This window comes from Hemitrygon akajei, chromosome 15 (genome assembly GCF_048418815.1).
Source record: "Hemitrygon akajei chromosome 15, sHemAka1.3, whole genome shotgun sequence".
NCBI lineage: Eukaryota > Metazoa > Chordata > Chondrichthyes > Myliobatiformes > Dasyatidae > Hemitrygon > Hemitrygon akajei.
This window is the reverse complement of record NC_133138.1, coordinates 82,947,986-82,970,409: the sequence shown is the minus strand read 5'-3', so window position 1 is coordinate 82,970,409 and position 22,424 is coordinate 82,947,986. Positions and strand designations below refer to the sequence as shown.

The 22,424-nt window shown below is 41.4% G+C and overlaps 1 protein-coding gene across 1 annotated transcript in view; it reads left to right on the top strand.

Moving 5' to 3' along the window:
- Positions 1 to 3,431: 3,431 nt before the first annotated feature.
- LOC140739509 (dedicator of cytokinesis protein 2-like) overlaps positions 3,432 to 22,424 on the top strand; it is a 651,201-nt gene continuing 632,208 nt past the window's right edge. Inside the window, exon 1 of the mRNA XM_073067873.1 lies at positions 3,432 to 3,560. Coding sequence (XP_072923974.1) covers positions 3,518 to 3,560 — 43 coding nt within the window. The 5' untranslated portion in view covers positions 3,432 to 3,517. The remainder of the gene's footprint in view (positions 3,561 to 22,424) is intronic.

The following is a 22,424-nucleotide window of genomic DNA, read 5'->3' as shown; positions in this document are numbered from 1 at the left end:
CTGGATTGTGTTTTAAGCTTTTAAATATTCGTCAGGAATTCCTCCTCTGTTGTATAAAGATGGGGATGGCAGATGAGGATTTGCTTCTCCAGATCCCTCAATGTGTTGCTGTTAAATCCAGTAGATCACAGAGCCAAACACTATGCTTAGTATCCCACACTGAATTAGTGGATCAACTGAAGCCAGTTTATTTGTCTCATTAATACTTAGTTTTTGGTAGGTAATTGTCATAACTGTTTCAAAGTGGGGTGGAAATCAGCTGCAATAGAACCCACATCCCTGCATTGGCCAGGAGATGAAGGCTGCACAGGGCCTTACTCATGGAGCTGCAAGTTGTCAAGAGTCAGTAAAAGGTGGGGGAGCTGGTGGAACTGCTTAATTAGGTTAAACAGCACTTCCTATTCTTGGCACTCACTTGTAACTGACAACTTTTCTCTGCTAGTTTCTACAAGGAGGAAGTTTTCTTTGAGGACCTCCTTACCACAGATTAATCAAACCATTTTTAGATGACTGGTTAGTTTGTTCAACAAATTAAGGAGGAAGCACATATAATCCCAAATTTTAAAATAACTCACAACTCTCAGCAAGTTGCTCAGACCTTCACAATTTCCCTAGAGTTCCAAAAAGACCAATAAAGCACACCACGATAAAGACCACCATGATAAAGCACACCACAATAAAGACCACCATGATAAAGACCACCACGATAAAGCATACAATCATGTAGACCACCACGATAAAGACCACTATGATAAAGACCACCACGATAAAGCATATAATCAAATTGCAAATGTTTAAAGAAATATTATTTGTTTTATCAGAGGTGGAGTTAAGAGTCTCCTGACAGGGAAGGGCAGCTAAACATTATATGTTGAAGCCAATAGACAGACTTCAAGCCAGTGTAGGTAGAACAAACAGTTCTACGTAACAGAAAAAAATTTCCACAGAACATAAGCCGATATTAGTTTAAACTCCCCAAATGAATAACAGCTTTGTAGAACAACCATAAAGTCAGTTAATCATACAATTGTTACGGAATATTAGAATATCAATACTTTGCACATTTGTCTCAAATTTCTTTACTCAGTTTCATTACTCCACTTACAAGATAGGACCACTGAATCATAAAGTATGAATCCCTCTGTGAGTACACATTTTCTGGGATTCAGTGCCCTGTCTGATGATGTGGTCATGCAGAGAGCTTGCTCCAGCCTGCAGTCTGCGTTCAGAAGCACATTTCCAGCTTGTTTTTAATCCACAGCTTGCTTGCAAGAAGATTGGACAATTGAGACTGTAGAAATCTGAAGACTTCAGAGATGTACTGCTGGGAGATTGGAGAAGGGAGTGAGTCAGTAGGGGAGACAAGAGTGGAATGGGAAAGGGGACAGGGGATAGAAAGAATAATTATCCTGCTGGATCTTCAAACGATGCACCCAATGCCTATCAGTCAATTATACTCTGCAGTGCTCAGTGTATTGTGAAACTTGACCAGGGTCCAAATTGCGTTATGGCATTATTTGTGAATGATGTCTAAGCAGGTTTCAGCAGGCCGAATCAAAGGTGATGATGGATTGGCATGCAGGAGGGAGAGTAACAACCTGGTTGAGTTGTACATCAACAGCAACCTCACCCTCAATGTCAGCAAAACCCAACAGCTGATTATTGAGTGCAGGATGAGGAAACTGGAGGTCCATGAATGAGAGGTGGAGAGGGGCAATAACTTTAAATTCCTGAGTGATATCATTTCAGAGGATTTGTCCTGGATCCAACATGTATGTGTTATTACAAAGAAAGCACGGCAGCACTGTTACTTCTTTAGGAGTTTGTGAAGATTTGGCGTGTCACCTACAACTTTGACAAACTTCTATAGATGCATAATAGAGAGTATGCTGACTGGTTGCATCATAGCCTGTTATGGAAAAGCCTGCAAAAAGTAATAGATACAGCCCAGTTCATCTCAGGTAAAGCCCTCCCTGCCACTGAGCACATCTACAAGGACTGTTGTCGGAGGAAAGCAGCATCCATTGTTAAGGATTCAACCATCTTCCAGAAACCTCTGGTAAAAATGGCACTACCAAATGCATGCAACAGTTCACTGGTAGTTAAAAAATGAAGAAATCTGACTAAACATCACCAGAAACAACTTTTCTGAGGTAAATTGGGTTAAATATTTGCTGCAGACAATGAGGGAGCAAATGATGGCGAGGCAAGTTCGAGGGATGAGCCAAGATGGCGTGATGCAGATGAAGTGAGCCATTCAGAGATTAGCAGTCAGGGCAATGAAGTTCCAATTCCCGTACAACTGGCCCGGGTGCAATGTTGGATCACTCTAGACACCAAGAGGAGAAGTTAGGGCAGAGGAGATTCGTTGCCTCTACAGCAGGCCTAGGTATTAGATTGGATTTCTCAGGGTGCTGAGCTGATTTGAAGAGCTTGAAAGTGGCTTTGGACTTGGTGGTGAAATCTGGGCCCGGAGCGAGTTGTTGAGTGGCAGGGTCTAGGGCACAAACCCTTTGCGGCATCCAGGTTCTAGTGTGAGGTATGATCCACTGTTTAGACAATTTAAATGCCAACCCTAATTGGAGATGATAGCTGATTTTGCTCGCTCTCAGCGATCTTCAATCCACTCTCCAGGGCCTTTCACAGCTCCGTTGTTTAGTCAATTTAAACGCCAGCCCAGATAGACTGAAAAGACAGGGTGTTGGGATCTGAGGCAAGAGCCAGTTTCACTCACTCCCCACAATGGACACTCCCCTCTCCATGGTGCTGAGGCTACAAAGACTGCCCCGGCTGCTGTGCTCTGGGCCTGCTAACATGTTAAACTGATAAGTGAGGCTTTGGGCCTAATCCAGGCTGCTCCGGGGTTCGTATCTGAGGATTCAGTTTGGTGTGGAATGTTGTTGTTCGCTTCTAGTGTTCGCATGATTTATGTTTTTTTCCTTTCTCTTGTGCATCAGGTGCTGGTCATTATTTTTTATCTTTAATTGGGTTCTTTCAGGTTTATTGCTTTGTGCTACCTGTAAGCAAACAAATCACAAGGTTGTATAATTTTATACATTCTTTGATAATAAATGTACTTTGAATCGTTGAATCTTGGATCTTTGAATGTAGACCATGCTTCTTTCTCACTGTTGCCATCAAGAAGGATGTACAGAGATCTTAGATCTCACATCACCAGGTTCAAGAACAGTTACTACCCCTCAACCATCAGGCTCTTGAACAAAAGTGAAAATATCACTGAAAGCCATTAAATTGTGTAGGGGAAGGATGCAAGAGCGATTGTCTTATATTGTTCATTTCTGTTTGTCTAAAATGCCTTAAGCAGGTCCCATTTAAATCAACCCACTGCACCATTCATTGTACCTTGCTGCCTCTGTGGTTGAAACGTCAGCACTGGCTCATCGTGAAGTTTCCGGAAATGCTGAAGTGAAAGCGTTTCAGACATAGCTCTGCAAGATTTCAGCTCTGCTAGTTATCAGCAGCCTCCAGATTGACGGCCTTCAAGGTTAACCAAACCATGCCTTCTTGGAGCAGGACGGTGAGAGAGAGATATGGAGTAGGTAAGGGAAACCAGCTTTAATTATTTCAGCACGTATGTACTATTAAAAAAGTGAAAAATTGTACAAATTTGCCACAGAGCCTCTCTCTGTCAACAGGATGTGGCTAACGTTTCAAAATTGGAACTGCTTGAAGAAGCTGAAGTAGAAACTTGAACAAGATGGCATAAATCTAAAGTAAAGCCCATCAAACATAATATGAAAGTAGTTGTTTTAATTTTCTCCTTGACTTCTTTGATAATGTTCACAGTAAAACAATTTTAAGATGAATTTTACATCATGCTAATTTCAACAACTCTTCGGTCTAGAGATTATGTTGAGGCCTTCCGTCTTGGTTAGAAAGACCTTAAAACAGATGCCCATCAGCACTTGGGATAGATGTGGATAAATGATGGAGGAAGTGAGTTGTGTGTCTGATTGATAGTGGCTTTTTCCATGAGATTATTGAGGAACTTGTTCACTTCAAGGTAATATCAAGCAAATACAGATTTATTATCCCCTAATTCCTGTGCCTATCTAACCCTTTGGTTAAGGTCTTCGGGCACTATTTTAACCACATGCATTTAATTGGAGTACCGGTACTTTAAAATCTGATGTCTACTTCCTGACAATGATACTGCAGTCTTATCCCTACACATATTATTTGTGTCTTTTATCCCAGTAACTTTTCTGATCAGTTTTTATTAAGAAAATATAAAATCTTATTTCTGCATGTGGTTTTACTGAGGTTAGCCATTTCAGTGTCAAGAATTTATAAGAAATTCCCCTTTTAATTGTATGCCTTTGTTATGCTCTTCTCCCTCCTGCCATCTGGGAAAAGGCACTGAAGCATTTGGGCTCTCATGACCAGACTATCTAACAGTTTCTTCCCCCAAGCCATCAGACTCCTCAATACCCAGAGTCTGGACTGACACCAACTTACTGCCCTCTACTGTGCCTATTGTCTTGTTTATTATTTATTGCAATGCCTGCACTGTTTTGTGCACCATGCAGTCCTGGGTAGGTCTGTAGTCTAGTGTATTTTTTATGTTATTTTACATAGTTCAGTGCAGTTTTTGTATTGCTTCATGTAGCACCATGGTCCTGAAAAACGTTATCTCATTTTTACTGTGTACTGTACCAGCAGTTATTGTTGAAATGACAATAAAAAATGACTTGACTTGATTTTAAATCCTCTCTGCAACTACTTTCAATTATATTGCACATTAACAAATGGGAAGCAAGTATTGACTGAGCTTTACAATCATTCAGGATGATAAATGTAGGCCATAATCTTCCATTGCTCCCAGGTCAAATCTCAATCAGAACACAGAATCTGAAACATGTGGCTATGGTGGAGAGTTGCAATGTTAAAAGCCCAGTTGATAATGTGATCGAGCTTTTAGCTCACCTCTCTCAACCTTCCTTTGCTCTTTGATCAGACTTATTTGAAGATTTTCGTAACTGACATCATTACACCTAAAGTCTTAATGTATGGGACGGATAATGCACCATTTGGTTATGTATCTAAGAGATGATTGTGTGAACCCTTACAATGGTAAAGACAGTACATAGCTTAATTTTAGATAAGATTCAATTCAGCAAATCACTCTTGCCTCTAATATTTGATTAATTGAAGGATTCATGTAAAGTAACTCTTTATTGATTTGTAGTTTGGATGTATATAAGACAATAAGATATAAGAGAAGAATTTGGCCTTTTGGCCCATTGTGTCTGCGTTGCCATTTCATAATGGCTATTCCATTTCCCTCTTAGTCCCAATCTCCTGCCTTCGCCCCATTCCCTTCATGCTCCGACTAATGAAGAATCTATGAAGAATCTAATGAAGAACCTCTGCCTTAAATATACCCAATGACTTGGCCTCCACAGCTTCATGCAGCAACAAATTCCACAGATTCACCACTCTCTGGCTAAAGAAATTCCTCCTCATCTCTTTTCTAAATGGACGTCCCTCTATTCTGAGGCCATGTACTCTGGTCTTAGACTCCCAGAGGTGGGAAGGGGATACAACAAACAAGAGCTTTAACTTAGCTGCACTTATTTGTCTCATTGAAGCAGCACAATGTGAATAGTCTAGAGTGAATGCAATTTGGGTAATCTGTTTGAAAGGGCCCTCTTGTAAATGGCAAACCCTAAGAATTGCATCACTATATTTTAATGATATTAAACCAGCATTGTTTACACAAATAGTGCTTGTAGGAGTGCCATTTTGATTGAAATTTTCTTTAGGAGGTCCACAGCTCAAGGACGTCGGGAATCCATCTAACATTGCATTGTGGCATACTTCCTGTTCTAGTGCAAATTCTTGCAGCTGCTGTCATGTGGCCCGTGTGTGCGATCTCTACAACTTCTGAAAAGGGTGTGTCAAAACAGAAGCAAAACTCTTCAAGCTTCATGGGAGTGTTGTTACTTTGTGAATGGAAGTTGTAGTGAAGAGAGGGCGAGAGAATATTCCTCAGAGCTCAGACTGCCTGATGAAGAACAGTGCCTAGAGAAGGCATGCCTTTTGTACAACGGAATTCTTCAGGGATACATCCAGCTGCACTTGGCAAGAGGTGTTAGGGAGGTCTAATTAATGCCAAAAGTCCATAAGACACAGGAACAGAATCCAGAACAGGCATGATAGGCAAAGAGGAATTGGTTGATGTTGTGTAGTTGGATTTTCAGAAGGCATTTGACAAGGTGCTGCGCATGAAACAGCTTAGCAAGGTAAGAGCCTATTACAGGAAAGATACTAGCATTGATTGATTGATAAGAGGCAAAGAGTGTGAATAAAGGGAGTCTGTTCCGAGTGGCTGGCAGTTACTAGTGGTGTTCCTTAGGGGTCTGTGTTGGGACAGTTTCTTTTTACATTGTATGTTAACAATTATGACTTTATGGCCAATTGGTGGATGATATGGAGATAGGTGGAGGGGCAGGTAGTGTGGAGGAAGCAGGGAGTCCTCAGAAGGACTTATACAGATTATGAGAATGAGCAAAGAAGTGACAGGTGGAATATAGTGTGGGGAAGTCTATGTTCATGCACTTTGGTAGAAGGAATAAAAGTGTAGAATATTTTCTAAACGGGGAGAAAATCTAAAAATCTGAGGTGCTAAGTGTCTTGGGAGTCCTCTTGTAAAATTCCCTAAAGATTAACTTGCAGGTTGAATCAGTGGTAAGGAAGGCAACTGCAGTGTTGGAATTCATTTCAAGATGACTGGAATATCAAAACAAGGATATAATTCATGGGCTTTTTAAGGTACTCATGAAGACTCACTTGGAGAAGTGTGAGTGGTTTTGGGCCCCTTATATAAGAAAGGATGTGCGGACATTAAGAGGATTCAAAGGAGGTTCACATAAATAATTCTAGGAATGGAAAGCCTATCATATGATGGCTGTTTGATGGTTCTGGACTGGTACTCACTGGAATTTAGAAGAATGAAGCGGGATCTCATTGAAACCTATCAAATGTTGAAAGGCCTAGATAGAGCGGAGTTGGAGACAATGCTTCTTCTAGTGGGAGGGTCTAGGACCAGAGGGAATAACCTCAGAACAGAAGGATGCCCATTTAGAACAGAGATGAGGAAGAATTTCTTTAGCCAGAGAGTAGTGAATCTGTAGAATTTGTTGCCACTACCGGCTGTGGATCCAGGTCAGTGGGTGCATTTAAGGTGGAAGTTGATAGATTATTGATGTCAGGGCCTATAAGGTTACTAGGAGAAGGCAGAAGAATGGTGTTGAGAGAGAAATAGATCAGCCATGATTAAATGGCAGAGCAGACTCGATGGGTCGAATAGCCTAATTCAGCTCCTATGTCTCATAGTTGTATGGTCTGGTTCTACCATTCAGTCCATTGAGTCTGTCCACTATTCTATCATGGCTGATTTATTTTCCCTCGTATCTCCATTCTCCTGCCTTCTCCCCATAACACTTGATGCCCTTACTAATCAAGAACCTATCAACCTTTGCTTTAAATATACACAATGATCTGATCTCCATAGCTGACTGCAGCAATGAATTTCACAGAGTCACCACCACCTTGTGAAGGAAATTTTCTCTCATCTCTGTTCTAAAGTGATGTCCTATTCAGAGGTTGTTCCCTCTGGTCGTAGACTCCCCTACTATAGGATACATCTTCTCCCCGTCCACTATATCCAGACCTTGCAATATTTGATAGGTGTCAATGAGCACCCTCTTTATTCTCCTAAGCTCCAGCGGGTACAACACAGAACCATTAATCGCTCCTCATACAATAAGCTTTTCATTTCCGAATCATTCTTGTGAACCTCCTCTGAACCCTCTCCCATCTCACCACATCCTTCCTTGCATCAGGAACCTGAAACTGCTCACAATACTTCAAGCAAGTCCTCACTGGTGTTTTATAAAGCTTCAGAATTACATTCTTGATTTTATATAATAGTCTTCTCAAAATGAATACTAAAATTGCATTTGCCTTCCTCACCACCAACTCAACCTGCAAATTAACCTTCATGGAATCCTGCACAAGGACCACTAAGTCCCTTTCTAACCTTGATTTCTTAATTTTCCACCTGTATAGAATATAGTCTATGCTTTTATTCCTTCTACTGAACTACATGACCATACACTTTCCTACATTATGTTCTATCTGCCACTTCTTTGTCATTCTCCTAATCTGTCTAAGTCCTTCTGCAAACTCCCTATATCCTGAATGCTACCTGATCGTCCACAAACTTAGCCACAAGGCCATCTACTCCATCATTGGAATATAATGTGAAATGAAATGGTCCCAATACTGACATCTGCAGAACACAACTTGTCACTGGCAGCCCTTCTCAGAAAAGACCCTTTCATTCATACTCTGCCTTCTGCCAATCAGATAACTTTATATCCATGTTAGTACCCATGGGCCCTTAACTTGTCAAGCAGCTCCATATGGGTTACCTTATTACAGGCCTTCTGAAAATCCAAGTAAACAACATCCACTGACTTTCCTTTCTCTAACCTGCCTGTTATTTCTTCAAAGAATTCCAGCAGATTTGTCAGGCAAGATTTCCCCTTAAGGAATCCATGCTGACTTTTGCCCTATTTTATCATGTGCCTCCAAGTACCCCAAAAGCATATTTTTAATAACGAACTCCAGCATCTCACTGACCATTGAAGTCAGGCTAACTGGTCTATAATTTCCTGTATTTTGCCTCCTTACCTTCTTAAAGAGTGGAGAGACATTTGCAATTTCCCAGCCCTCCGGAATCATTCCAGAATCTAGTGATTCTTGAAAGATCACAATTAATTCCTCCATAATCTCTTCAGCTAATACTTTCAGAACCCTGGTGTGTAGTCCATCTGATGCAGGTGACTTATCTCTCTTGAGACTTTTGAGATTTCCAAGCATCTTCACCATATGCTCACTGATACTCTCACATTTCTGACAGTGAGGTTTGATGCAAAATATCTGTTAAATTTGTCCACCATTTCTTTGTTCTCCATTATGACCTCTCCAGTGTCATTTTCCAGTGGTCCCATACCCACTCTTGGCTCTCTTTTGCTCTTTATGTATCTGGAAAAACATTTGGTATCCTCTTTTATATTTCTACAGGAACCTAATCTGTTTGCCTGCAAACAAGAAAAGCCCTTGTGGCTAATCCTGTGAGTGTAAAAAAAAGTAGACAAATTCTCCTCTCTTTGAGTATGATAACCCTGGTCTCCATGGACTAAGCAGTCTAGGTACACAAGCCATTATGTTTAAGGTGACAGGTGATCACAGATCTCAACAAGGTGCATTAACACAGTCTGTGGGTTATGTTGCATGGAATCGGGGGTGGGTAAGGTAGATGGATAGGTTAGCGGCACCCGGTTGTCTGATGAGTTAATAAGAGTTGTTTTGCAGACTAATGATGTCAAATTATCACAGCTGATCTGACTTTTCTACTATTATTCAAGCGATTTGGGTGAGTTTCACAATGTAGGGAAGATTCAAGGATTAACCAAGATCCTGTTGAAAGCTCAGAGGTTAAACATATTAAGAAACAGACCCACGCAACACACAAAAGTGCTGGAGGAACTCAGGTTTTTTCTCAGTCTTCAGCATTTTGTGTTTGTTGCTCAGATTTCCAGCATTTGCAAATTTTCTCTTGTTTGTGACGAAACAGACTCATATTTCTCTACCCTAAGCTATGCTGATTCTTATCTTCACCAAAGAGTATTTTTAATGGAGTTTTATATAAGTACTTCTCGGCCTCTATATCTGATGAATGGTGACTTTGCTCACAACAAAGTCCACATAAGTTACAATATGAAGTGCCATTCAACAAATGATATCTCAACATTAGTCAATAACTCGAATGATATTTAGTCATTTTATTGCAATATGTCTTTAAATATCCTTTGTATTTCTTTAACCTGTCTGAACAACACAACAAATTATCACCTTTGCCTCAGTGACAATACCACCACTGGTGCACACTTGAGATTTGAGCAGAAACTTCTGCACTGACATCTGAAGCATCTTTCACCTCAGACAGTTGAATAAGTTTGATTTGGACCTCCATATCCTAAGATCTTTCTACGGTGGCACAATTGAGAGCATCCTGACTGGCTGCATCACTACCTGGTATGGGAACTGTACTTCCCTTAATCACAGGACTCTGTAGAGAGTGGTGCAGACAGCCCAGCACATCTTTAGTTGTAAATTTCCCAGGATTCAGGACATTTACAAGGACAGGTGTTCTTTGTCAGGACTCAAACCTGATGAAGTCCTGACGAAGGGTTTCGGCCCGAAACGTCGACTATACTTCTTCCTATAGATGCTGCGTTCCACCAGCATTTTGTGTGTGTTGCTATCCATTCCCATTGCTGTTTATGTGAGAGTAAATTATGGTAATAATATAAATGTTTCTCCCTTGCATGAGTCAGTTTTGTGTCTATCAAAAGAGAAATGTTGCTGTGCTGTCGAAAATGTAAGATCCCCTTGGTGTCATGAGATTTTCAGAGAGTTGTAAATGAAACTGGATTAAGGAAAATATTATTCCTCATCCCCTGGGCTTGCTTCATGTACCAATTGTTGTTGTTTGGATGACTTTGAACTCTTACCCTATCCATGGAGCAAAATTGTGCCTAAATTCTCTGCTGTCGTAGAGTGAGATCAACTGCTTTTATGTCTGCACCTAAGCGTAGATCATCATTGCCTCCATCAGTTGTGCAACTCTTCTTGGCCTTGGTTTCCTTTCTACATTCTGGCATGAGGAAATATTCGAGACATTAAAAGAACCCAAGAACTTAGGAATAGGAGTAGGCCACTTGTCCCCTCAAGCCTGATTTGCCAAAGTCAAAGTTGAGTTTATTGTCATATATATCAGTACATGTGGATATGCAGAGGTGCAATGAAAAGCTCACAGCAGCATCACTGGGATGGGGGCATCATATAAGCAACATTCACAACAAAAACATAAGCGTAAATTGTTCACAATTTTTGCAAGAAAAAAACACAATTAGAGCAAATAAACAAAGTCCATTTTAATGTTAAAAGTCTTCATAATGTTGCTAAACTGCAGTAATTTATTGAACTGAAGTGTTATATTAAACCATTTAATATAATCACGACTAATCTCTGCTGGTCTTAACACCTCTTCTATTTCAGTTCCTCATAACCCTCAATTCCATGATCTTTTAAATATTTATCCATCTCTAACTTAAATATATCTTAACTTTTAGCTTAGTCCACTCTCAGGGAAGGGAATTCTTTTCTGTTACTGTTTGTTCTTTTCATCATTCAGGGGGAATTTGGTGGAGATGATGAGTATTATTATGACTTTCAACAGAGAAGAGTACAGCACAGGAACAGGCTCTTCGATACACAATGTTGTGCTGAACTAATTAATCTAAAGGCTCCTAATCCCTTCTGCCTGCACGTAGTCCATATCACTGCATTTTCTGCATATTCATGTGCCAATCTAAGGACTCTTACATGCCTGTATGTACAGTATCTGACTACACTCCTGGCAGTGCATTGCTGGTCCCCACCACTTTCTGTATTTGCTCTGCACATTTCCTTTGAACTTTCCCTTTTTCCCTAAATACATGCCCTCCAGTATTAAACACTTCAACTCTGGGGAAAAAAAGATACCGGATATCTATGCCTCTCATAATCTCATTAACTTCCATCAAGTTTCCCCTCAGCCTCCATCACTCCAGAGGAAACAATCATTTTTTTGTCTAACCTCTCCTTTTGGTAAACAACCTTTAATCCAGGCAACATTCTTCGGCACCCTCACCAAATCTTCATGTTTTTCCTCTACACGAGGAAATCTGTAGATGCTGGAAATTCAAGCAACACACACAAATGCTGGTGGAACGCAGCAGGCCAGGCAGCATCTATAGGGAGAAGCACAGTCGACGTTTCGGGCTGAGACCCTTCGTCAGAACTAACTGAAAGAAGAGATAGTAAGAGATTTGGAAGTGGGAGGGGGGGGGAGATCCGAAATGATAGGATAAGACAGGAGGGGGAGGGATGAAGCTAAGAGCTGGAAGCCACACTCAAGTTGGAGGAACAACACCTTATATTCTGTCTGGGTAGCCTCCAACCTGATGACATGAACACTGATTTCTCTAACTTCCATTAATGTCCCTCGTTCCCTTCTTACCCCATCCGTTATTTATTTATTATTCCACCCCCTTTTCTTTTCTCTCTTTTTTCTCTCTCTGTCCCTCTCACAATAACTCCTTGCCTGCTCTGCATCTCCCTCTGGTGCTCCCTTCCCCCTTTCTTTCTCCCTAGGTCTCCCATCCCATGATCCTCTCCCTCTCCAGCTGTGTATCCCTTTTGCAATCAACTTTCCAGCTCTTAGCTTCATCCCTCCTCCTCCTGTCTTCTCCTAACATTTTGGATTTCCCCCTCCCCCTCCCACTTTCAAATCTCTAACTATCTCTTCTTTCAGTTAGTCCTGACGAAGGGTCTCGGCCCGAAACGTCGACAGTGCTTCTCCTTATAGATGCTGCCTGGCCTGCTGAGTTCCACCAGCATTTTGTGTGTGTTGCTTGTTTTTCCTCTAATGGGGCAAGCAGGTCTGACTGCAATAGTCCATACATATTCAGTGTAGAGGAGGCCATAGACTGACATGAATTAAAATGGGTGGCCATCGGAGATCCCGCTTTTTCTGCCGAATGGAGCATAGGTGCTCAGTGAAGTGGTCTCATGGACTATGTCGAGTCTCACCGATATATAAGACGATACACTGGCAGTACCGGATACAATAGATGACCCCAATATACTCACAGGTGAAATGTCGCATCAACTGGAAGGACTGTTTGGGGCCCCAAATGGTAGTGGGGGAGGAGGTGTAGGGGCAGATGTAGCACTCGTTCCACTAGCAAGGAACAGTTTCAGGAGGGGGATCAGTGGGGGTGGGGGTGGGAATGAATGGACAAGGGAGTTGTGTAGGAAGTGATCCCTGCGAAAAGCAGAAACTGGAGGAGAGGGTGGTTGGTGTTGGGATACTGTTGGAGATGGCAGAAGTTACGAAGAATTTTGTGCTGGACAGAGAGTCTGGTGGGGTGGTAGCTGAGGACAAGAGGAACCCTATCCTTGGTAGGGTGGCGGGAGGATGGGGTGAGGGCAGATGTGTGCGAAACGGAAGAGATGCAGTTGAAGGCAGCGTTGATGATGGAGGACAGGAAGCCCCTTTCTTTGAAGAAGAAGGTCTTCTCTTTTGTTCTGGAATGTAAAGCCATATCCTGAGAGCAGATACAATGGACCAGGTAAATTTCAGGGCAGGGTGGAAGTTGGAGGCAAAGTGGATGAAGTCAACGAGTTCCATTTAGGTGCAGGAAGCAGCGCGAATGCATTCATTGATGTAGCATTGCAAAAGTGCAGGAGTGACACTTAAGTAGGCTTGGAATATAAACTGTTCTACATAGCTGCCAAAAGGTAGGTATAGCTGGGACTCATGCAAGTATCCATGGCTACCCCTTTTGTTTGAAGGATTTTTTTTATCAGGATGCTGCCTGGTTTAGAGAGTATGGATTATGATCAGAGATTAAGGGAGCTAGGGCTTTACTCTTTGGAGAGAAGGAGGATGAGAGGAGACATGATAGAGGTGTACAAGATATTAAGAGGAATAGACAGAGTGGACAGCCAGCACCTCTTCCCCAGGGCACCACAGCTCAGTACAAGAGGACATGGCTTTAAGGTAAGGGGTGGGAAATTCAAGGGGGATATTAGAGGAAGGTTTTTCACTCAGAGAGTGGTTGGTGCGTGGAATGCATTGCCTGAGTCACTGGTGGAGGCAGATACACTAATGAAGTTTAAGAGACTGTTAGACAGATATATAGAGGAATTTAATGTGGGGGGTTATATGGGAGGCAGGTTTTGAGGGTTGGCACAACATTGCAGGCCGAAGGGCCTGTAATGTGCTGTACTATTCTATGTTCTATGTTCTAAGTGGGAGGAGCCAAAGGAGAAATTATTGAAAGTGATGCCAAGTTCCACCAGACAGAGGAGAGTGGTGGTGGAGGGGAACTGGTTGGGGTCTGGTGTCCAGAAAGAAACGGTAATCTTTGAAACCTTCCTGGATGAAGGTGTATAGGGACTGGACATCCATAGTGAAAATAAGATGCCCGGGGCCAGGCAACTTGACATCATTTGAAAAGATCAAGAGCATGTGAAGTGTCACGGATGTAGGTAGGAAGTGACTTATTTAGGGGGGATAAAACACAGTTCAGGTATGCAGATATGAGTTCAGTGGGGTAGGAATAAGCAGGAACAATGGGTCTACCTGGACAACCAGGTTTGTGGATCTTGGGTGGGTAGGGGGCTGTGGGGTGCGAGAACTATGAGGTTGGTGGCAGTGGATGGCAGATACCTAGAGTTAATAAGGTTCGTAATGGCGTTAGAGACAATGGCCTGGTGCTCCTTAGTGGGGTCCTGTTCGAGGGGTAAGTAAGAGGAGGGGTCTGACAGTTGTTGCTGGGCTTCAGCAAGGTAGAGGTCAATCTGCCAAACTACTGCGGCACCCCCTTAACTGTGCATTTGATGGTGAGTTTAGGATTAGTGCGGAGAGAGTGGAGAGCAGTGCGTTCGGAAGGAATGGGGTTGGAATTGGAGAGAGTGGTGAAGTCGAGATGGTTGATGTCCCGTTGGAAGTTGGCAATGAAAAGATACAGAGCAGGCAGAAGACCAGAGTGGGGTGTCCAGGAGGAAGACGGTTGAAAACGGGAGAAGGGGATCACCAGTGCAGGGTGGAGAGTCCTTGCCAAAAAAAATTGGCACAGAGATAGAGGCGGCAGAAGAAGAGCTTAACTGTGTACTTTCCTTTTATGTGATCTACTAGATTGCAACACCTCACATTTCACTTGATTAAACTAACTTTGATTAAAAGAAACAAGAACTTGTTTCCACTCTGTGACACATCTGTTATCTGAACAGCATAGTACTGTAGCAGCGGGTGAGTCTGCCCCAATACTCCCACAGTCCTAGTTCGATCCTGGCCTCAGGTACTGTTTATATGGAGTTTGCACATTCTACCTGTGATATCATGGGCTTCTGCCAGAAGCTCCAGGTTCCTCCCAAAGGTTAATTGGCCAATTGAAGATATCTATTGTGTTGATAGGTAGCAAGAGAATCAGATCAACTTGATGGGCAGCTTACAGGGAGATAAAGGAGGCCATGGGACTTTGTAAAGTTCCAAGTTTGTTATCATAGGCCTAAGAACCAGGACTTAAGTGTCACAAAATTAGCTTTATGCTGCAGCAGCACAGTACATTGAAAACATGACAACAGAACTTATGTAAACTTAAAATAAATTATCCATACCTTACAAAGAACAATAAACAATTGAAAACATAATGACATTGGTACAAATTGAGAGAAATATGATCTGAAGTAGAATCAAGATTTCTCAGGTCTGTTGACAGGAAAAAGCTGTTGCTGAATCTTTGAAGTGTGGGTCTTCAGGACCTGGTGACCCAACATTTTAGTTCTGATTCCCATTCCCAACCTGACATATCAGTCCATGGCCACCAATGATGATGTTACTTTCAGGGTGAAGGAGCAGCACTTTACATTTCATTGGGTAGCCTTGAACCTGATGGCATGAATATCAATTTCTCCTTCTGGTAAAAAAAAACTTCCTTCTCCTTCCCTCATTTTTCCCCATTCTGGCCTCTTACTTCTTCTCTAGCTGCCTATCACTTCCACTGGTGCCCCTCGTCCTTCCATTTCTCTTACGGTCCACACTCTTCTCCTATCAGTTTCCTTCATCTCCAGTCCTTTACCTTTCCCACTCACCTGGCTTCACCTGTCACCTTCTAGCTATCCTCCCCCCCCCCCCCCTCAACTTCTGTCACCTTCCCCCTTCCTTTCCTGTCTTGAAGAAGGGTCTTGGCCAAAACATCCACTGTTCACTCATTTCCATGGATCTTGTCTGACCTGCTGAGTTCCTCCAGCATTTTTTACTTCCTGCCTGACTGCAGCAACAAGAAGGCATAGCCTGGATGGAAATGCTCTGAGAGCTGGCATTAGACTTGATAGACTGAACAGCCTCCCTCTAAATCAAGAGAAAATTTGAATATGAAGAAAAGAATTCATGGAGGTTGCTAAGAATTTGTTTTATTTAGAATCAGAATCAGATTTATTGATAATACTTACCTGATGTGAAATTTGTTTTGTGACTGCAGTACAGTGCAAGAACTTAAAGTTACTATAAATTACAAAAATAAAAAAAAAGTTCAAAAAATGGAATAATAAGGTTCATGGGTTCATGGACTATTCAGAAATCTGATGGTGGAGGGGATAAAGATTCTCAATTGTAGATCGTGGCTCTTTAAGATCCTATACGTCCTTCCTGATGGCAATAGCAGAAGAGGGCATGTCCTGGATTGTGAGGTTCCTTAATTATGACTGTCTCCTACTTGAAGTGCCATCTCTTGCAGACATCCTCAATGGTGGGTCAATTACTCATTATAATATAGAAGGCTTTGCCCTAAGGAGTGAAGAAAGCAGACTCAGAGATAGCTTGAAAAAGGAAATTGTTTATTCAGTTGAAAACAGAAGTTTCAGGGCTGTAGGAAAGGCTGGAGGGCTAATTGATAACTGTTTCATAGAGGGAGGGCAACCTAAGATAGCCCAAAGGACTTTAATCAATATTAGACCAGAAAAACAGACCTAGAAGATAGCTTTGTGGAAAACGCCTGTCAACTGTGCAGAATCTAAGGTCAGAACAGAGAAGAGGATGGGTGAACAAAGGTATCTTTTTGCACCAACATGTGTCTTGAGAAAGCTTATCAAAGCTGGGCTAATTAAAAAAACATCAGCACATATCCAATCTTTGAAATAGGACAAGATCGAAACGTGGCTGTCAAGGATAATTAATACTGAGCGAGGATGAGAGACAATTCAAGGAGACAACCAGTGTTTTAAAGTCTCCAGAGGGAATGGTTATAAACTTAAAGTCAACAATGATTGTCCCCTGCTGTGAGCAACAGCAAAATGGTGCTTTAATATTTTCAAAAAGGCTTTTTAAAATCACTGTTTGTGTTTGCCAGAAAATAACAGTAATCATAGATCATTGCAGGCAATAGCCTCTATCAGGTTTTACTCCTCTCCTTTGACTTTTCATGCTCTGATTTCCAACAACAATAGGACTTGAGTTACAACTTGGAACCTTGCACTCAACAGCTTGTTAATTAAGAAAGTTAGGGGTGTGGTTATTGATAGTAGCTTCATAACTATAAGATCTGAATAGATATGTTGGTAAAGTTCAAATCGTAGTTTAAGAAACTGTAGCTCGATTCCAAATCTTCAGAAAAGGAGTAATGATACCGATAAGATTGTTGAACAAATAAGGATTAAATATGAGGTTCAATTGCATTTGTTCTATTGTACCATATTGGGTTGGTATTCTGACTTGGGTACCTGAAAGCTTACAAGACAATTTTATAGAGTTTATAAAGAGAGTTTGTTTCATCAAACAGAGGAATTAGGAGCTATAGGGTATGATCTTAAATTCTGAACTATATTTACCTAGGATGGAAAACAAAACAGTTCAATTCTAAGGTCATGGAAATCCTGTGCTCCCTTTGCCAATAGATTGTGTACTTTTGCTTTCAGTCCTGAGGTCAGTGGTTGGGTGAGTGAGTGGATTCAGGGTTGTGAAACAAGGAGCTGAGGTTCAACTAGCCATGGTTCTAATGAATGTTGCTGCAGATGTGAAGAGGTATATTGTTTTCACCCTATTGTGAATTCTTGGCCAATCATTTTTTTAAAAGTGTGGACTAAGGTGTCAGTGAAATCTTATGAATCTTAATGCAATTCATCGCATGACTTTATCCAATTGTAGATTTAGATTGTGGCAAACGTCTGTCATGATGAAAACATTGGAGTTATTAGCCAGAGCTTGGATGGACACGTGAAAATGATCCATGGTTGTCTGGGAAGCCTGAAAAGATAATGACTTTTATGCTGCCTATTCCTCACTGTAATTGTGAGTGGTAATCAATGGAGATTTCTCTGAACGTGTTGTGCAGAGCCAACTCAAAAGTACACCAGAGGTTGACTGTGATGTTTTGGAGTGACAAGGACAGTGAGAGGCATTTCCATCTTGAACCTTCTTGTATTGAGTGTAAGAGCATGGGCAAAGATATTTCACTCAGAATGTCATCTACCAACTTGATGATTGCCTTCAAAAACTGGAACCTGTTCTTCAGATAGATGCAGGTGGGGTGTAGAGTTTCTTCATTGGGAGATGCTCTTTGGTTCCTGCTCTGAAGTCCCTAGGGTATCCTGTGTGACTTGCCATACTTCTACAGATGCTGAAGCCTCTAGCAATGGGGCACATAGAAGTGTACCTTAGCAGTTCAGTGTTGGTGGGCTTTGGGAGGTGTTGAAGAATTGAGCAATCTGATTTGAGGCTGCACAAATGAGATCACCCAATGTCAGCTGAGTATCTCCTTAAGCAGTGAGAAGCAGGAATATAATCTGAACTGCTCCTAGTTCTTCTGAGGTTGCTCTGTGATGATCGTTGTGCTGAGATTTGAGCAATTGATATTGGTTGTGATGCACAAAATGTGTTACATAGCCTACAGTGTCATTAGGTGTGCACCTACCTCCAGGTAAACAGACGGGCTAACATGGATAATGACTGGAAATTACTCTCTCATCTCAGAAAAGTCTAATTTTCATGCAAAAATAATTGCTGAAGTGATGAATCTGTGTAAAATTGATTTCAGATTGTGTAGACTTGAAAAGAAAGAGAAGTTTCAATCCTCCTGTCTAATGTTCACTCTGGTGTCTGTGTTACTCCAGTCCAAAACAAGGTGATTAACTCTGTTTAATTGCCCCTTCCTTGAGTAACTAGCTATAAAGAATATTTGCAGGGCTGCAAGGAAGGTGTCTATCCTCATACTGTATTGAAATTAGTGTCTAAAGGAAGAATCTGCATGAACTGAAGTCTTCTTCCATATTCTGTGTTGAGCTTGTTGGGATGTAGCACAGGTAAAGTAACTAACTTGATTCTCATTTATTTGCCTTAATGAGGATATCAGAAATGGGTTAAAATCTCATACTGCTTTGAAAGATGCATGATTGCACTGGTAAAGTCACCTTATTAAGTGATGGCAGGTTAATTATCCTCTGTGGGCCAAGAGACTGGTTCTGTGCTCTATTACTCTGTGAACCTATGACTAATATCCTGTTGTAGATTTATTTATGTAAATATCTTGGGCTGCTTTCCTTAACCCCTTCCCTGAATGGATGGAGGAATTGGGAGGCATTGAGCTTTATCTAAAATGGAGCTCAGATTCATTCAATTCATGATGAATTGTGGGAGTGATTATTCCCATATCCACATGAATGTTTGCTGAATGTTCAACTGCAGAGAACATGCCTATAGAAACATGGGTTAGGGACATGTCTTAAAATCACTCTATGAAGAGCGTGCAAAGAGTTGGGTGAGTTGTCTACAGGTTATTAGGCTAGAGTGTTCCTACAGTTTTAGTCCTTCCCTCGATCTTGTCGAAGATGTCCATGTTTAATAGGCTGTTGATCTCTATCGAAGTATTCTGATCCCTGCAGTCTGGCTTCCTGTCCAAGAACATCCTCATTATTTCCCAATTTTACCACTGATGATCATTCACAGAAGAAAATAAGTAACCAAGACTGGTGGTGACACCAAACTTTGCAAGGAGTCCACAATAGAAATCCTCACTCCTAGATGTTATTAAGGAGAAATAACAAGCAGGGGTATTTATCATTATATATACACGGAGTGAAGGAAAAGCTGCCAAAAAGGCACTGAGAACACAATTAAATGTGTACTCCTGGGCTAATGCTGTGAGAACATACAGCTCCTAGAGTGTTAGCAGCGTTACTCGATAACTTCTGTTAGATGATCCAGTGGATGTTTTACACGGTCTCTGAATGGTCTGTCATTTTATTGGAAATGATAAAGAATTTCTGGAAAATTGCATAAATGGCTGGCATGCAAACTGAAGAAGAGTAGAAATTCAACCCTAGCATTATCTGATGAACATATATGCAAGATCTGCTTCACCAGCGGCTGCAGCAACATGTTACGGCACCGTACAGTTATTATGCATGGAAATAGGCCCATTGGCCCACCACATCCATGCCCTCTATGCTAATTCAATTTGCTTGTATTAGGTCTATATCCTACAATGATTTCCCTATGGAATTTTTAATGTCTGTTAAAAGTTGTGATTGTATCTGATTGTACCATTTCTTCTGACAGTGAGCTAGAGATAACAACCATTCTCTGCATAAAAAACTTATTCCTCAAGTCTACTTTGAAACTCCTCCACAGATAGAAAAGGTATTGAGGGATATGGGCTAAATTGAGACAAACAGAACTAACACATGTGACCAACTTTGTGGGTTAGCATGGATCAGCTGGGCTGAAGGGTATGCTTGTGTGCTGTATATCTCTATGACTCTGACTCCTTCCTCTCACCTTAAAACTATGTCCTCCTGATTTTGCTACTCCTACTCTGGGAAATAGATTCTACCCTATGTATGCCTCTTATAAATATTTCTATCAGGTCATCCCTCAGTCTCTTTCGATCCAGGGAAAACAAACCTTTTTTATCCCATCTCTCCTCAAAACTAATAATCTACAACCCACACATCATTCTGGGGAATATGCTTGCTATATCCTTCTCCTTGGAGAATACAAATGGGATTTGTCAGTCTTTATACATTCCTTGACATATATCACTTCTGCTTCTTAATATAGACCTGAACCACATTACCCGTATACCTCTCCCAAGACTCTTTACATTCAGTGTCCTTCTCCTTGATGAATACAGATGAGGAGTCTTCAGCAGAACTTTTCCCACATTGCCTGGTGGCATATATAGACTATTCCTTTGAACTGCAATGGACCCCTTTCTTTCCCTGACTGTACACTTGATCCTGATTTATAGAATGTATTGGGATTCTCCTTATCCTTGCTTGCAGTCTTTGTGCTCTTAATTTCTTTCTTGTGTTCCCTCCTACATATTCTATACTTCTCAAAAGACTTCATATTTATATACAGTATCTTACATTTGCTTCCTTTCATTCCTGATCAAACCTTCAGTATACTTTATCTTCTGAAGTTCCCTAATCTTCCTACCTTTGTCTATCACCCTTAACAGAACATGCTTGTCCTGAGCTCTTTCTTGTACAAGTCCCACCTACCCTGGAAGTGATGCCAATAATTCAAGTATCTGAAGCACTCCTTCTATACCAGCTTATCAGTTTTGTGTTCATCTATCCTATTCTCCTATTTCTACTCTCACTAACACATGGCATAAAGAGATTATGACCTTAGCATTTACATACTTATTCCACTGGCATTTAGGGCAGAAATAAAGGTCCTTAATCCCTGTCTGTCTTTGGCCATCTTGGCTTTGATGATGTTCAGGGCTTCCTTTACCGTGCCAGCAGCTTCCTTTCGGATTTCACTCTCGTCAGCCTTGCAAATCCCGGGTGGACTCAGAATACCATTATACAGAGATGTAGAAGGATACTTCATTGCTGTTTCCTAACAGTTTTGTTTGACCATTCAGAATTGTTAACCCTGAATTGAACCACCAAACCAAGAGGAATAGTGGATCTCTCTATGTCTGGCATCTAATCTCAGGCCTATTTTGCATGGGTGACACTACCAAGAGTCAAAGCATAAGGCTTTGTGTCCAAACAGCACAGCTCTCTGGGTTATTGAGGAATGCAAGCCTCCAAGTCATGACAAGATTGTGGTCCATTTGGAGGTATGGCTCTAGAAGTTCTGCTTTTTAACCCCTCCAACTTCTTAAATGTGCTGTGTGGGATCTCATCCTTCTATTTACTCGTATTTTTCATACAAATGTTTACTATGATTTCTGACTGTTCTTGCTCTCTCTTCAGGATGTTCTTAACCCTGTCTGAGACCATATGACCATAAGACATGGGAGCAGAATTAACCTGTTCAGCCCATTGTGTCTTCTCCACCATTCCATCATGGCAAATTTATTATCCCTCTCCACCCCATTCTCTAGCCTCTCCCCATAGCCTTTGACATCCTTACTAAACAAGAAGCTATCATCCTCTGCTTTAAATACATCGAATAACTTGGCCTCCAAAGCTATCTATGACAGTGAACCCACAGATTCACCACCCTCTGGCTGAAGAAATTACTTCATATCTCTGTTCCAAAGCAACATTCATGTATTCTGAGGCTGTGGACTCTGTTCCTATAGTCACCTATTATTAGAAACATCCTTTCAAAGTCCACTATATTTGACAGTTTTAAAGGACATCTCCATCCCTCATTCTTCTAAAGTTCAGTAAATAAAGGCCAGTGCCATCAAACTCCTCATAAGTTAACCCTTTAATTCCTGGGATTATTCTTATGAACCTCCTAGTGCCAGCACATCCTT